Raw genomic sequence first — 14,852 nt, 5'->3', positions numbered from 1 at the left:
GTTCATCTACAGGCCAAATGCGGGTAAAGTTGCTGAAACAAATAGTTGGTTTGGCTAGTAAAGTTTGCTCTCTGGCTAGTGAATGTTAAGAACCACTAGCCAAAGGCGAGTACACCATTTGTTGGACTTTCAGGGCTGAACATGCATGGCCAGAAATAACGAAAAGAGAAAAATAGGTAGAGAAACAGCAACAGAAAAGAAACATTCAGAACAAAAGCTCTTATGGGCATGAGCTTGCAGTAAGTATTCCTAAACCATGCTTGAGAAGTTAAGTCCTCTTCGGATTCATCTGAACTTTCTTGAGGCGATTGTGATGTACTGTCTAAGAGACCTGTATCCTCATTACTATCTGACTGGCTTGAAGGTTCCTCAGTGTCTGGTTTTTGTTTACCAGCCTAGAACAAAATAACCATACAAGATCCCATTTTATGCAAAACGTTCAGCAAATCCTGAAACCGAAAGCCTCATTGAAAAGTTACTATACAGTGAAACACCCCCTTTATAAGAAGACACTACTTTCACAGATTTTCTGTTCATAACATGCGTAAATTGACGTCCATTTTAAGATCTGATTTTTTCAGATTTGTGGCTGTCTTAAAAGGGGCGTATCACTGTACCTTAATGTGCACATTTTTATCACCGATGTAAAAAAAAAAATAAAAAAAAAATACACACACAAATAAGGTTCCTTTACCACCTGGATTCTGTAAGACACACGAACTTTCAAATTATCTTAACTATCTCACAAGCAATCCTTACCACCAAGATATTAATTGATATTTACATGGGTGGGAGCCCAAAATGTTGCCAGGACTGAACATCTTGGAAGGCTGGGGTCCAGGGTTTAGGTGGCCTCTCCTGACTTGTAAATTTTAGAACAAACAAGCTTTTTGGAGATGCATAATATATACATCTTGTAAACTTGAAGGTTTTTGTAACTGACCAGCTGAAAATTAATTTTAGCATTTCATGAGGGGGCTATTTGAGCCTCTGCTGGCTTTAAAACTGATAACAGCAAACAAACAACAACAAATTGGGGGGGGGGGGGGGGGCCCTGGGAGAGAATGCACAAAATCAAAAACCTCTATATTCTGAAGATGTTTGGTTGTACAGTAAAACCTGCATCTAGCGGACCCTTATTTCGGCGGACACCTTAGCATAATGGACAATTCAAGTGAGGACGGATGTATTTTACACTCAAAAACACCTTAAAAGAGCGAACACCTCAAAGGCGCGGACGCGGACACCCTTTTTTGGTCCCGATTGGGTTCGTTACTTGTCGACAACGGACAAACCCTTGAAGCAGACAGCTTTTAGCAGACGCTGGTCCGCCATCTTGGTTCTGCAAATACAATCTCGCTGGCGATGTGAACGCGCGAGAAGCTTATTGTGTACTAGATGAATACCCGGCTTTGCCGGGAAGAAGTAGAGCCGAATGTTCATCGACCATATTGTGTCCGGGGTCTACCTGAATATGCCCACCAAATTTGAAGCAGATCCATCAAGAACTTTGGCTGTGCATCGCGAAGTGACAGACAGACAGACAGACAGACAGACAGACACAAGCCGTATATAGATATAGAAGCCAATGACAGCACTTGAAAAAAGTTGATTTTTGTATGGTGCACGCTCATTGGTCGATGCCACGAACTCACAAACATTTCGGGTTTCTACTTTCTGTACTGTGATGCATCTTCGTCTCATCCTTCGTCTTTGTCTCATCATGCCAAAACGAAAAATTTTGACTTTAGAAGAGAGAGTCGATGTCATAAAGACCGTTCAAAAAGTTGCTGATGAGCTGAATTACGGAAAAACTCAAATTTTCAACATAAAAGCTGACCGAACACAAATTCTCAGTCAGTGGGAATCCGGTGCCAGATCGACGGCAAAATGTGTTAAGAGAAGAAAAACAACCTATGATGAGTTGAACGATGAACTCTTCGAGTGGTTTTCAACAGCTCGATCAAAGAATCTTCCAGTGAATGGCCCATTGCTTCAGATAAGAAACCGATTGCACCTCTCTCTCTCTCTCTCTCTCTCTCTCTCTCTCTCTCTCTCTCTCTCTCTCTCTCTCTCTCTCTCTCTCTCTCTCTCTCTCTCTCTCTCTCTCTCTCTCTCTCTCTCTCTCTCTCTCTCTCTCTCTCTCTCTCTCTCTCTCTCTCTCTCTCTCTCTCTCTCTCTCTCTCTCTCTCTCTCTCTCTCTCTCTCTCTCTCTCTCTCTCTCTCTCTCTCTCTCTCTCTCTCTCTCTCTCTCTCTCTCCTTTTCTTTGAACAAAAAAAACCCCAAAAAAACCTGAGGGCTTCAAAACTTTGAGTTTTAATAATCACTGTGGCAAAAAAGAATCAGTGACTGTTTTTGTTTTTTTTATCCAAAAAAATGTTGGCGCATTCATATTCATAAGAAAGGACACCTTGCTACAAAGGACAGTGGCAAGGCTCCCCAAGAGCGTCCTTTGCTCGCAGGTTTTACTGTATCACTCTTGCTAGGGGGTCTTCAAAAACAAGTGGTAACCACATTTCAAGAAGGGTTTTTAGAAGCTCCTATAAGCTTAAACAAAATCTTAAAATTGGAGATGCACAAAAGTAAAAAATCTTGTAAACTTGAAGGTATTTGATTTCATCACCTACTTTTGTCTTTGTTTAACTTTTTCGCGACGCGCCGCCCGAATACAAGCGTTGACTGATCATGCCGTTGTCAGCACGGCGCCAGAATCCGTGCGTACGGTGCGTGAGTCACTTCGCCACACATCGCCATAATAGTAGCGTTGGAAGTGGAAAATACCACGCTGGGGATTTTCCATACGAAAACCCACGTGATAGGTTGAGAGGTCGGCTGCATTATCATACGCGACAAATAACTCCCAGAACAGTTGATTTCATTGGTTAGTTTGGATACTACAGGTCATTGACGGGACCAACCCATGCCTTAGTTTCATATTTAGGCCGTTCCAAAATGTCGCGAGTTGTCAGTGTTGTTGTTGCGAAGCGAAGCGGCGTGCAGAAGGAAAGCAGTGACTGTGTGTGCATCAAACAGTGTTGTTGTGATAGATGGATAAGTGAGTGATGAGGGTGAATGAGTTAGCCAAATCAAGAGCTCGAGGTGTCAATGCTACTTTGGCCAAAACCCAATGCAAGCGGACGGACGCGATTCTGGTCCGGGAATGTTCTGTGGCCACATGGCTGTGGCGCTTTGTGTTGAGCCGTGCTTCGAAGTGTGGCACACAAAGAAGGATGTTCTCCGTGCATAAACCGAGTTCTAAACAAGTCATTTATACAAAAACTGTAAATACTGTGAGAGCAAGTGTTTCTTTTCTTCTATGGATAAAACCCAACGCAATGGGACTCGATTCTGGTGCCTGGAATGTGGTGTGGCGTTTTGCGTTGAGCTGTGCTCTGTGGCACTGTAAATACTGTGACAGCAAGTGTTTCTTTTCTTCTACATGGATATATTCATCATAGTCATCACCCAGTCATCTCATTGTATCATTCAGGTTAGTAAATTCTTTTTTGAGTATTCACTAACAACATTTTGTGCATATTTTCAAACATGTCTGTAGTATTTATGTGGTGCCTCTGGACTTTTTTTTATTTAAATTGTTGACATTTTCAATAGCATACCACACAAACACAACAAGCCTTTTGACAAATACAAAGTACATTTCTGAAACAATGAAAGATCTTTCTTTAATTGTGTGCAAAAAGTAAGTCTCCACATGTACTAGTTTTTTTACAATATTTTTTTCAAAATACAATATTTTTTTCAAAATTTTCCAATTTTGGTTGTCAGCAGGCTATTTATTGACATTTTCAATAGCATACCACACAAACACAACAAGCCTTTTGACAAATACAAAGTACATTTCTGAAACAATGAAAAATCTTTCTTTAATTGTGTGCAAAAAGTAAATCTCCACATGTACTAGTTTTTTTACAATATTTTTTTCAAAATACAATATTTTTTTCAAAATGTCCCAATTTTGGTTGTCAGCAGGCTATTTATATGCTTTGGCGCATGCGTTCTGAGTGTATAGTCATGTCATAGGGTGGACGTGTTGAAAGAGTTAAAACAAATGTTTACTGCATTAAAGGAAAATCGCCATGCAAACAAAGCAAACACAGAAAATAACAGTCACCTCCCTTGTACTACACATTTTTACTTGTAGCTTTTGATTTTATCATTGCAGGCGGTATATTCTCAAATAATTGTTGAACCATAGCTTGAACCAAATGAGAAACAAGTTTCAAGTCAGTCTGTTTCAATTAAACACCTTCAAAAGGGCTAACTGCTCAGGTTATAAAAGAAGAAGGTTGAGACAAAAACAGAAACCGCCAGAGTTATATCCCTTGCTAATGCTTTTCACAGTCTTCTGATGCTGCTTTTCAATTCATCATTTCAGGAGTTATATTCTAAAATTATTGTTGAATCATAGCTCGAATTAAAAGCGAAATATGTTCAAATTAAGTGTGTTTCACTTGCAAACTTTCTAAAGGACTCAATGTATCAGAAGGTAAATACCACTGGTTCACAGATCAGGAATGCAAATTTGTTCTACCTTACCACTGAAGGTCTCTGAATCCCTGCAAGTGGGGTATATAAAGTTGTGGGTAAGCAGAGTTTTCAAATCCTCTTACTTGCTCATCTATTTGCTTTTATTGGTGATCCTGAAAAGTTCTACCTTTTAACTCGTTTTGAATAAAAATCATTTTACAAACCCGTTATTCAAGATATAGAATACAGACTTATAATTCTTACCAAGAAACATCTTAACTACTTTTCATTTTAACGAATTCCACAGAGCATTATCATCTCAACCCCACCCCCTGCCCTCCTCTCCTTATTTATTTTATTTTTTTGAAAGCGGACAAACACTCAAGTCCTTAAAAACCTAGGACTTTTAATATTAATTTTAAAGAGTTTTCAAATAGATAGCAACTAAGATGCCACATTCGCCAGGATGACATGACATAGCTACTCCCTACATGTCACTCAATTTGGTCAATTTGGTATTGGTGAAAGGTAGGTCGTTCAGTGTAAACAACAGCTGCCATGCAGGGATTAACAAAAAAAGTTCAAAAGTCTTCCTGAGACGGAAATCCCACCCCTGTATTTATTGCAGGGCTGAAATTACTAAATTAATTCACTACACAAGGTTTGATTCATCATACTGTTTCTTCAACTGACAAGCAACTGCATGTATAATAACTGATTTGGCAGGTGGTTCGGTGTGGGTAAAACTGGGTGGAGAGGGAATTGTTGTATATATGAACAACTATAGAGAATTTCACGTGCAATACATACAAAGCTGCCCTACTATTTCTGTTTTTTGTGTGTTGCCATTTCCAATTTTGTGTACACATACTTTTGTTTCAACATTTCTCCCTACCTCAGCCTCCAGCATCAAGACGCTTTCCTTTCTTACCTGCATTTTGATTCTGATTTCCTGAATGCTTTCAGTGATGTCGTCTGTGACGGGCACACCGTAGAACTCTCCCTCCTCCTGATTGAGCAACTTGAACCAGCCGTCCACAGGGTTCTTTGCCAGCTCAGAGATTCCAAACGATAATGAGCCCATAAAGTCATTGCGTGACGTTCGATCCCAGTCCCACACCTCCAGTGCCAATCGCTTGGAGTAGTCTGCGTCTGACATAGTCCTGAAATCAGGTATATGTGGACTAGTCAGGCAAAGTTACAAATGTGTGACCCCGGCCGCGAAATTTTTTTTCACACGTCAGTTACGGGCTTTCAATCCCGAAGGCTATTTCCGAGTAGCTACGAACGTAAACGGAAGTTCCGATGTGTTCGGATGCTTATCGATTTGAGTTGTCGTTCGTGTCTCGCTGACCCAGTACACGGTAGCGCTGGAGTGAATGCAATCCGAGCTACGAACTTTGCCGATTGCAATCTAGAAATGATCGTCACTGCTACAGGGTCAATGTGTGAATTAATAGGATAGAGCGAAAAGAATTGCACTCAGCACTCGCTCAATCCATGCTGAGGCTCATAAACTCCCAGCCTGCAGAACATCATACAGACAGCAGTCTTTCTTTCCTCGCACCATTGGCAAATGGAACGCCCTCCCACCACAGGCAGTATCATCAGCCTCGGTGGAAGCCTTCAAAACCCAGATCTAGACACCACTGCAGCAGAAGACCTCTTGTACACCAGAGTTCCTATTTAATTACCAGAAACACATTCACAGATACTTCAATATGTTGTTACTGGACTCCGAGTGCCTTTTTAGTTTCTACAAAATAATAGCACTGTTGATCTAACGTGATCAAGTTCCGTTAGATCTAAGTTGTAACAGTGTAAAGTCAGAATCACCAGCATCAGCGTGTGCCAGTATGCATGCGGTTTGTGGCTCCCATACGCGTGCATGCTTTTTAATTAGAGGGTGTATTTTAGTTTTACGACAAGAAAAACTGAGAAGTTCTTTCCTTCAAAACATCCAAAATATCCGTATTAGATGTTGTTGTTGAACATGTGTTGCACACAGCAAACATTTTGAAATCTCCGAAGCTGCTTGCAAAGATGACGCATAGATCTGTACAGTATCTCTGGATGACGCAAGGATAGTGTTCGATTCGGCTCTTTGACTTGGTAAACATCGGAACTTCCGATTACGTTCGTAGTTACTCGGAACCAGCCTTCGGGATTGAAAGCCCGCAACTGACGTGTGAAAAAATATTTCGCACCCCGGCCAGTACAAAAATAACTGCTTGTGAAGCCCCTCTCAGATGAGGGCACCCCCCTAGGACACCCTGTGTGGTCCCTTTGTATACATGTATTATCTAGATCAAAATCTACCTGTCATGACAGGGAATCTGCAATGTAGGGACACTTTCGGCTGGTCTCACGGGTGTCCTTTCATCACAGGTACCACTGTACTTTGAAGTTTATAATATGAATGCAAAGCAATTACTTGAAGCATGTCTGCAAACTGCAACCTGAGGGCCTGACACTAAGTTACAGTTAGCTTAACAAGTTTATTTAAAAAGACATTACCAAACATGTTGATAACAAGTCCCAAAACTGCAAGAAACATTCCACAACATAATCTCTCCACCACGGTACGTGTACTTTGTGAAGACGGAGACTCCGTTTTATTTCCTTGACAGTGACAGAAGTAAACGCATATATATGTATACAGATGTATGCATAAACCTGAAACATCATTGACTGTAACTTCTCTAGCACAACTGAACTTATATTTTGATGAGCTTAACAAGACTGCCAGTACTAGGAAACCCCTCTGCAGGTGTAAAATATTACTCAAAACTGTGCACTGGGAACATTACAACACTGTGAGCACAAAGTGTTAATGAGTGTTTCATTTCTGATAACTTTCCATATTTCCACCCTTTATTGGCATTGTGTACAGAATTGTTTATTTGTGTGCATTGTGCATTTAGTGAAATTAGATTAGAAATATAGCAGGATTTGTGCTAAAGAAGTATCCTCATTATTATTACTGTATTATTATTTAAGTTATTGAGACATCCCAGTGCATTAAGGGATTTATAGAGCAAATCGAGAAAATTCATTATTGAACAAAGCGCATAGCGCCGAGTTCAATAATTATTTTCGAGATTTGCTCTATAAATCCCTTAGTGCACCGGGATTGTTTCAATAATGATATTGTCGGTACCGCCAGAGAAAAGAAAAGATACAACACGCACATTTTGCTACGCGCATTTGAATAGGCATAACTGTGTGGTCAGGTCTTGGAAGATCTACTTTTGTGTGGGCTGTATCAAGTGTGTCGTGCTTTCCTCACACGCAAACTCTTGTTTTAATTTCTGTTGGTAAATTCCAGTGTAGCGTTAAGCTAAACAGTGATGATCTTTCAGAGAGACCCCTCATTTGAACTCGGAGAAAGGATTGTGTTCTTAGTTATTTACGATTCGAAACCTCCAGTCAAGCTTCGACGGATTGACTGTGCAGAGTGACTCCCCTTGAATTGGCTAACCCCCAAGGTCGACGGTTAGCACATTTTCAAAATAAATGTGGCATGTTTCTCGTGTGGTATCTTCACTCATCGGGGAGTCTGGTACTAAATATGAACGGTAAGAATGCTCTGAACCCTACACGTATTATATCCCCATCGTTTTATCGTTCACATTTGCCCAACATGTTAATTTGCTGAGCGGGGTTTATGTCGTCTGCTAGGCTATGGCACTGCAGTCTCATTTCAAAAACAAAAATTGCTCGTCACGTTGCACTGAGTCTGCACGCATGAGGCAGGCTGGTAATAAGTCTTATAAATATGGTAAGAACGTTCTAAACTCTACACGTTTTCGATTCCGATTGTTCTTGCCTTGAAATAATAATTCGGAAAACATTCATTTACTGAACAGATGCAGTCGTATTTCAGTGTAGTCTGCTAGTGCTACGTATATATATTCCAATTGCTGATCTAGCTGCTACGTTATCGGAATAACACTTGTGTTTTCTGTTAGCTGCTGGGAATTGTATACTAACTCATCATTTGGTAATGTGGATAATAAGCTACATGCTACTAACACGGCATAATTATGAGAAGAATCTTCGCAAGTCGAAACTGAAAAATTAGACACAGCGGGTTCTATTTTTAGATCAGTGGCAACTGTGGCACAGGCACATGCAATCTGTCAGAAAACAAGAAGGGCAAAGCCCATACGACTCACATGCTTGACCTTGACCTTTACATGACCTTGACCTTCAGGGTCAAGGTCAAATAACTAAACCTAGCAATGACATCATACACTAAGAACTGCTTTACATATTTTTCCTACCAAAATACATGTGACCTTGACCCAAGGTCAAGGTCATCCAAGGTCATGCAACACAAAGCTGTTAATTCAAGACATAGGAAGTACAATGGTGCTTATTGGCTCTTTCTACCATGAGATATGGTCACTTTTAGTGGTTCACTACCTTATTTTGGTCACATTTCATAAGGGTCAAAGTGACCTTGACCATATGTGACCAAATGTGTCTCATGATGAAAGCATAACATGTGCCCCACATAATTTTTAAGTTTGAAACAGTTATCTTCCATAGTTCAGGGTCAAGGTCACTTCAAAATATGTATACAATCCAACTTTAAAGGACCCTTGCGACCTTGACCTTGAAGCAAGGTCAACCAAACTGGTGTCCAAAGATAGGGCTTACATTGCCCTGTATAGCATACATAGCTAAGGTTGCCATTCTCGATAACTTCAGAAAAAAATGCGAAAATGTGAAAAATGGTCGTTTTTAAGACAACAATTACGGCCCCTGTGACCTTGAACTTGAAGTGAGGTCAAGTTGCCGCACATGTTTTTTGAGATCTTGTAACCATACACCATCAGGCCACATCAGGTGTTGATAGACTTAATAGTGTCCAAGAAATATCCAACGTTAAAGTTTTCCGGACGGACGGACGGACGGACGGACGACTCGGGTGAGTACATAGACTCACTTTTGCTTCGCATGTGAGTAAAAAAACCCACTTCTGCTTTAATTGAGAAGCAGGAAATTTATGGTCATTGGTATTGTGGAGAATATATTAAGCTACATGTCATTAATTAATTCTGAGGATGAGAGTACAGTCTCGCTTAGGCAAAGGGCGGAAGAATACGCTCTGTGGAAAAGTTAGCGCACTCCAAGAGTGCGCTAACAGTTTTAGCGCATCGCCATTAGCCAATCAACTGGTTCACATCAGTCAAGTGACACCAGTACTTACTGACAATTATTATTATCTTTTCTTCTGACAATGAATTGGCAAATAAATAAATAAATCCAATTCAAACTGCAACACAGACGCACACTTAATTAAAGGCCTGCGCTTCAGCCACTCACATGACAAAGCTTTCATTCCATTCGGGGTTGAGCGTGGCTTTGATAGTCTTTGTCTTCTGTTTGTTCTTGGAGTCGTCATAGGGAATGAGCTTGACTTTGACGTAAGGGTCTGCTAGTCCGTTGGGGTCCATGGGGCACAAGTTCTTGGCTTCTCGCACTGCAAACACAAAGAATAACATTGAACCGGCCATTTGACCCTTTTATGGTTTTTGTTACTATTCAATTTTCATCATTGTCCTGGCAGGACAGCGTAAGCCTCGATCAGGTCCCGCACATTAACTAACTATGTCAAAAGCCAGCATAGAAGGCTATTACTATTGACTTTCTTTCTTTCTTTTCTTTATTTGGTGTTTAATGTCGTTTTCAACCACGAAGGTTCATATCGCAACGGGGAAAGGGGGGAGATGGGATAAAGCCACTTGTTAATTGTTTCTTGTTCACAAAAGCACTAATCAAAAAATTGCTCCAGGGGCTTGCAACGTAGTACAATATATGACCTTACTGGGAGAATGCAAGTTTCCAGTACAAAGGACTTAACATTTCTTACATACTGCTTGACTAAAATCTTTACAAACATTGACTATATTCTATACAAGAAACACTTAACAAGGGTAAAAGGAGAAACAGAATCCGTTAGTCGCCTCTTACGGCATGCTGGGGAGCATCAGGTAAATTCTTCCCCCTAACCCGCGGGGGGAATTACTATCGACGAGAGGGAGATTTGTTTCTATCTTGTGCATGGGAATTATTAATTTCATTTTGGCAGGAGATACGATCTGTCAACAAACCACATAAAGATTTTTTTGGCTGCAGGTAACACTAAAGTTATGTGTGGTCATCTGTGGGATAGTTGTGTAAATGATTTGACTGTTTATATCCTTATCTGCAACAAAACGACAAATCCTTGCTTCAACAGTGCTTTGACTTTTTCGTGTGTGGATTTTTGAGTAGCTGTAATCAGAGCAGAGAATGCTGGACCTTTCTCTAACGAAAGATCACTGGAGCATGAAAACAAATTGAAACAAATTGAAGTGTTGAACTGTAAATGACTGTGCCAACATGCAAGGATGTGTTTTCATGTCAAGTTTGACAAGCAAGCCCAAATCCTTGCAATGCAATCTTTCCCTACTAAACAGCACCATTACACGAGCTGCTGAAAATAAAACAAAAAAAACAGGGGCAAACAACACACAAGTCACATTGTAGGCTCAGATGTCAGTTGTTCACAATGCAATCTCCCAACTATAATAAATGATTATACTGCCAGAATCTAAATTGTGTCGTATGTGATGATTTCTACAAAACATGCAGCCACAAGAGACATTTTTGCTTAGGTATCAGCAGTTATCCTGTCGCCCATCGGCAGCAAATAATTATACTGCTAGAAACTTGTGTCGTAGTGTTTGAAAATGACACATTATATATAAGTCAAATTTGCAAGCCTTGAAAGCGAGATGATATATATGTGAAATACACAGCTAACACAGACCCCAGGGCTGAATTCCTGTGATGCTGGGGCCCCTGAACGACAGAAAACGAGAGCAATTTCTGAATCAATTCAATTACCAATCTGACCAGGTCGACCAGGCCTGGAGCATGATTTATTCATGGCAGATTCATCTGGATTTGATGGCCGGCTACCTGTGGGCTGCTAATTGTCCTGAATGCTACATCTGCATTATAGGTCTCTGTGTGAAAGCCTGTTTCTGAGATTGTTTTCAACAGCATGTGGTAGTGCTAACCCTTGTGAAACCTCAAGCGCAGCAATTTACTTTTTGGGGGGATAATTTTTAGCGTAGCGAATGTCTTTTTTTACATTTAGTCAAGTTTTGACTAAATGTTTTAACATAGAGGGTGGAATCGAGACGAGGGTCGTGGTGTATGTGTGTCTGTCTGTCTGTCTGTCTGTCTGTCTGTCTGTGTGTGTGTGTAGAGCGATTCAGACTAAACTACTGGACCGATCTTTATGAAATTTGACATGAGAGTTCCTGGGTATGATATCCCCGGACGTTTTTTTCATTTTTTCGATAAATACCTTTGATGACGTCATATCCGGCTTTTTGTAAAAGTTGAGGCGGCACTGTCACACCCTCATTTTTCAATCAAATTGATTGAAATTTTGGCAAAGCAATCTTCCACGAAGCCCGGGGTTTGGTATTGCATTTCAGCTTGGTGGCTTAAAAACTAATGAGTGAGTTTGGTCATTAAAAATCGGAAACTTGTAATTAAAATTATTTTTTATTAAACGATCCAAAAACAATTTCATCTTATTCTTCGTCATTTTCTGATTCCAAAAACATATACATATGTTATATTTAGATTAAAAACAAGCTCTGAAAATTAAAAATATAAAAATTATGATCAAAATTAAATTTCCGAAATCGTTTTAAAAACAATTTCATCTTATTCCTTGTCGGTTCCTGATTCCAAAAACATATAGATATGATATGTTTGGATTAAAATCACGCTCAGAAAGTTAAAACGAAGAGAGGTACAGTAAAGCGTGCTATGAAGCACAGCGCAATCGCTACCGCGCCAAACAAGCTCGTCACTTTCACTGCCTTTTGCACTAGCGGCGGACTACGTTCAGTTTCATTCTGTGAGTTCCACAGCTTGACTAAATGTAGTAATTTCGCCTTACGCGACTTGTTTAGTGTAGCATTGTCTAAAATCTATCAATTGCACTTCCACATTTAGGCTATTTCACGCAAGATTCTTACATTTTTGGCTCACGTAAGTGTAGCCTACGCGTTGCTAAACCTTGTCTGTCTGTGCGTGTGTATGTGTGTGTGTGTGTGATAGAAACTTTAACATTTCCGAGTCTATGTGTGTGTGGTTATCCAAGACTATGGATAAAGCTCGCATAAGAAGATTACGTCACGGTCAAAAGTGTTTGACGTCAATTAAATTTAATGCATCATGACGTCATGCCTCCATGTTCTCTCTCGCGCGGTGTGTGTGTGTGTGTTCATTTTGTGCACATGTGTTATTGTTACTGTTTGTGTATGTGTACTCGTGTGTGTGTGTGTGTGTGTGTTTGCGTGCGTGTGTGTGTGTGTGTGTGTGTGTGTGTGTGTGTGTGTGTGTGTGCGTGCGTGCATGCGTGTGTAATGTGGTGTGTGTGTGTGCATGCATGAGTGTGTGTATACATGCATGTGTTGGTCTGTCTGTCTCTGTATAATATGTGCAAAGGTATGCATGTGTACATTTATGGAGTGTGGTGTCAGGTGTGGTATGCATTAGTAACACATCAGGTGCACTGTGTTCTGTGCCTCCCATACAGTTTTCCTGTGTGGCCATGTATATTATAATACTCCACGGTAGTCATTCCATTGCACAGACTACTACTGTTTTTTACCCTTTTAAGACCCCCCCAATGTAAGACTTCCTCCCTTTTAAGACCATGTTTTCTCAGGCTTCCTGTTCATAACCTCTGTAAAATTACCCCCATTTTAAGACTCCCTCCTTTTTAAGACCCGATTTTCTCAGATTTTTTTAGGCTTAAAAGGGGGGTTCCACTGTATCTGTTGTGGATCAAAACTGTCATGTATTTGTCAGATCTGACATTCTCATAAACAGACTGCAACCCTTTTTACCTGGCTGGTAAAAAATGAAATAAGATCAAAGACAAACAAATGAGGCTTTAGCCAGATGACACACACAAACATGTTAATATGTTTTGAATACCAAGCACATGGGTTAATCTGCATGTTACAGCTCTATGCTGACCAAGAGTTTGTGCAAAGTTAAACTCTTAAGGGCAAAACTCCACTTCCTGAGAATGGTTTGGCTTTCTGCGTCTTTATGAAACAAGGCAGGCAAATAGTGTTAAGTGGAACTGCAGAAACCAACAAGAGAAGGGAAAAGGCTGGAAGGCAGACAGCCAAGCATTGAAGCCGCGTCTCGCTGCACATAATAAATGGCGCTCTCCAATCTGCCTGAGAAAACACCCCTGAGATAAATTGGCAATCTGATCAAACACAAACGTCACAACTTAGCGCCTCACTTTAAGGTTATGAAGGCAAAGAGCAATAACTCATGTCTGATATGCATCTAGGAGTTCAGTATTGCATCTTAGGTTTCTTTGATATAGTTTCAGCTTCTCCACTGACATTATTTTTCTAATTTCCTGCTCATATGATATCAAAGAAATAAAGGTAAGATTTTCGTTCTGTATAAACAAAAAAGGGAAAGAAGTAGGTAACAACAAAAAAAGCATGTATTCAGACCTGTCAACCCTTGTAAAGCCAAAAGTGTACCAATTAAGAATTGTTTGGAATTTTTAGCATAGCAAATGGTGTTTAAGTGTAGCATTGCCTAAAATTTATTTGCACATCCGCATTTATGCTATTTTGTGCAAGAATATATATATATATATACATTTAAAAAAAAGTTTATTTAGAAAGCAGGAACATAATTCCCAATAAGTGAGTGTCTGCAGTGCCACTTTCTCGCAAGAAGGAGCAAACTTTTGCATGCTTGTGGTTATTTGCTTGAGCATAGCAATTTTAAGCTTGGCGTAGCAATTTTAAGCTTGGCGTAGCAATTGCAGGTCTTAAAACATAGCATTTCTTTTTTGTTGTTTCTCCCCATTGTTGTTGCTGTTGTTTTCTCTTAAATTGATGTTTCTCCTCTGCAAAACACATCAGTCTGGCAGAGTTTCTGGGCGACATATTGGGTCTGAGGAAAAAAGTCAGAATCCACCTCTAAGCGCTGAGAACTGGGTGGAGCATTCACATACCATGCACGTTAAGCTTGTTGCCGACAGCGCTGATCTTCAGGTATATCCGCCCTCGTCTTTCAGTGTGATCCATTCCACACAGCCTGGGAACGTGCTTCTCGCATCTTTTGTGGACGTTCATGTCACATGCTGAAACACACAGAAACATAAAAGATTTCACAAGCTGAATGCACAGCAAAAAAGAAATCGGTACAAATTTATTTCAAGGACATCCCTCGTTTATTTGCAAAGGCAAACTCATGTGTGTATTTATTTTAATTGCGAAAGTAGAGCCATAACTGCAATAAC

At 40.2% G+C, this 14,852-nt stretch overlaps 1 protein-coding gene across 2 annotated transcripts in view; it reads right to left on the bottom strand.

The window, feature by feature from the left end:
- LOC138959018 (calcium-dependent protein kinase C-like) overlaps positions 1-14,687 on the bottom strand; it is a 40,032-nt gene extending 25,345 nt beyond the window's left edge. For both annotated transcript variants that reach the window (XM_070330386.1, XM_070330385.1), the window contains exons 1-3: positions 14,565-14,687; positions 9,824-9,980; positions 5,421-5,652 (exon numbers count right to left, since the gene is read on the bottom strand). In XM_070330386.1, coding sequence (XP_070186487.1) covers positions 5,421-5,652; positions 9,824-9,980; positions 14,565-14,685 — 510 coding nt within the window. In that variant the 5' untranslated portion in view covers positions 14,686-14,687. The remainder of the gene's footprint in view (positions 1-5,420; positions 5,653-9,823; positions 9,981-14,564) is intronic.
- Between the last annotated feature and the right edge of the window lie 165 nt (positions 14,688-14,852).

Source organism: Littorina saxatilis, linkage group LG2, assembly GCF_037325665.1.
Source record: "Littorina saxatilis isolate snail1 linkage group LG2, US_GU_Lsax_2.0, whole genome shotgun sequence".
Classification (NCBI taxonomy): Eukaryota; Metazoa; Mollusca; class Gastropoda; order Littorinimorpha; family Littorinidae; genus Littorina; species Littorina saxatilis.
The sequence above is the reverse complement of the archived record's forward strand: the minus strand, read 5'-3'. Positions and strand labels throughout refer to the sequence as shown.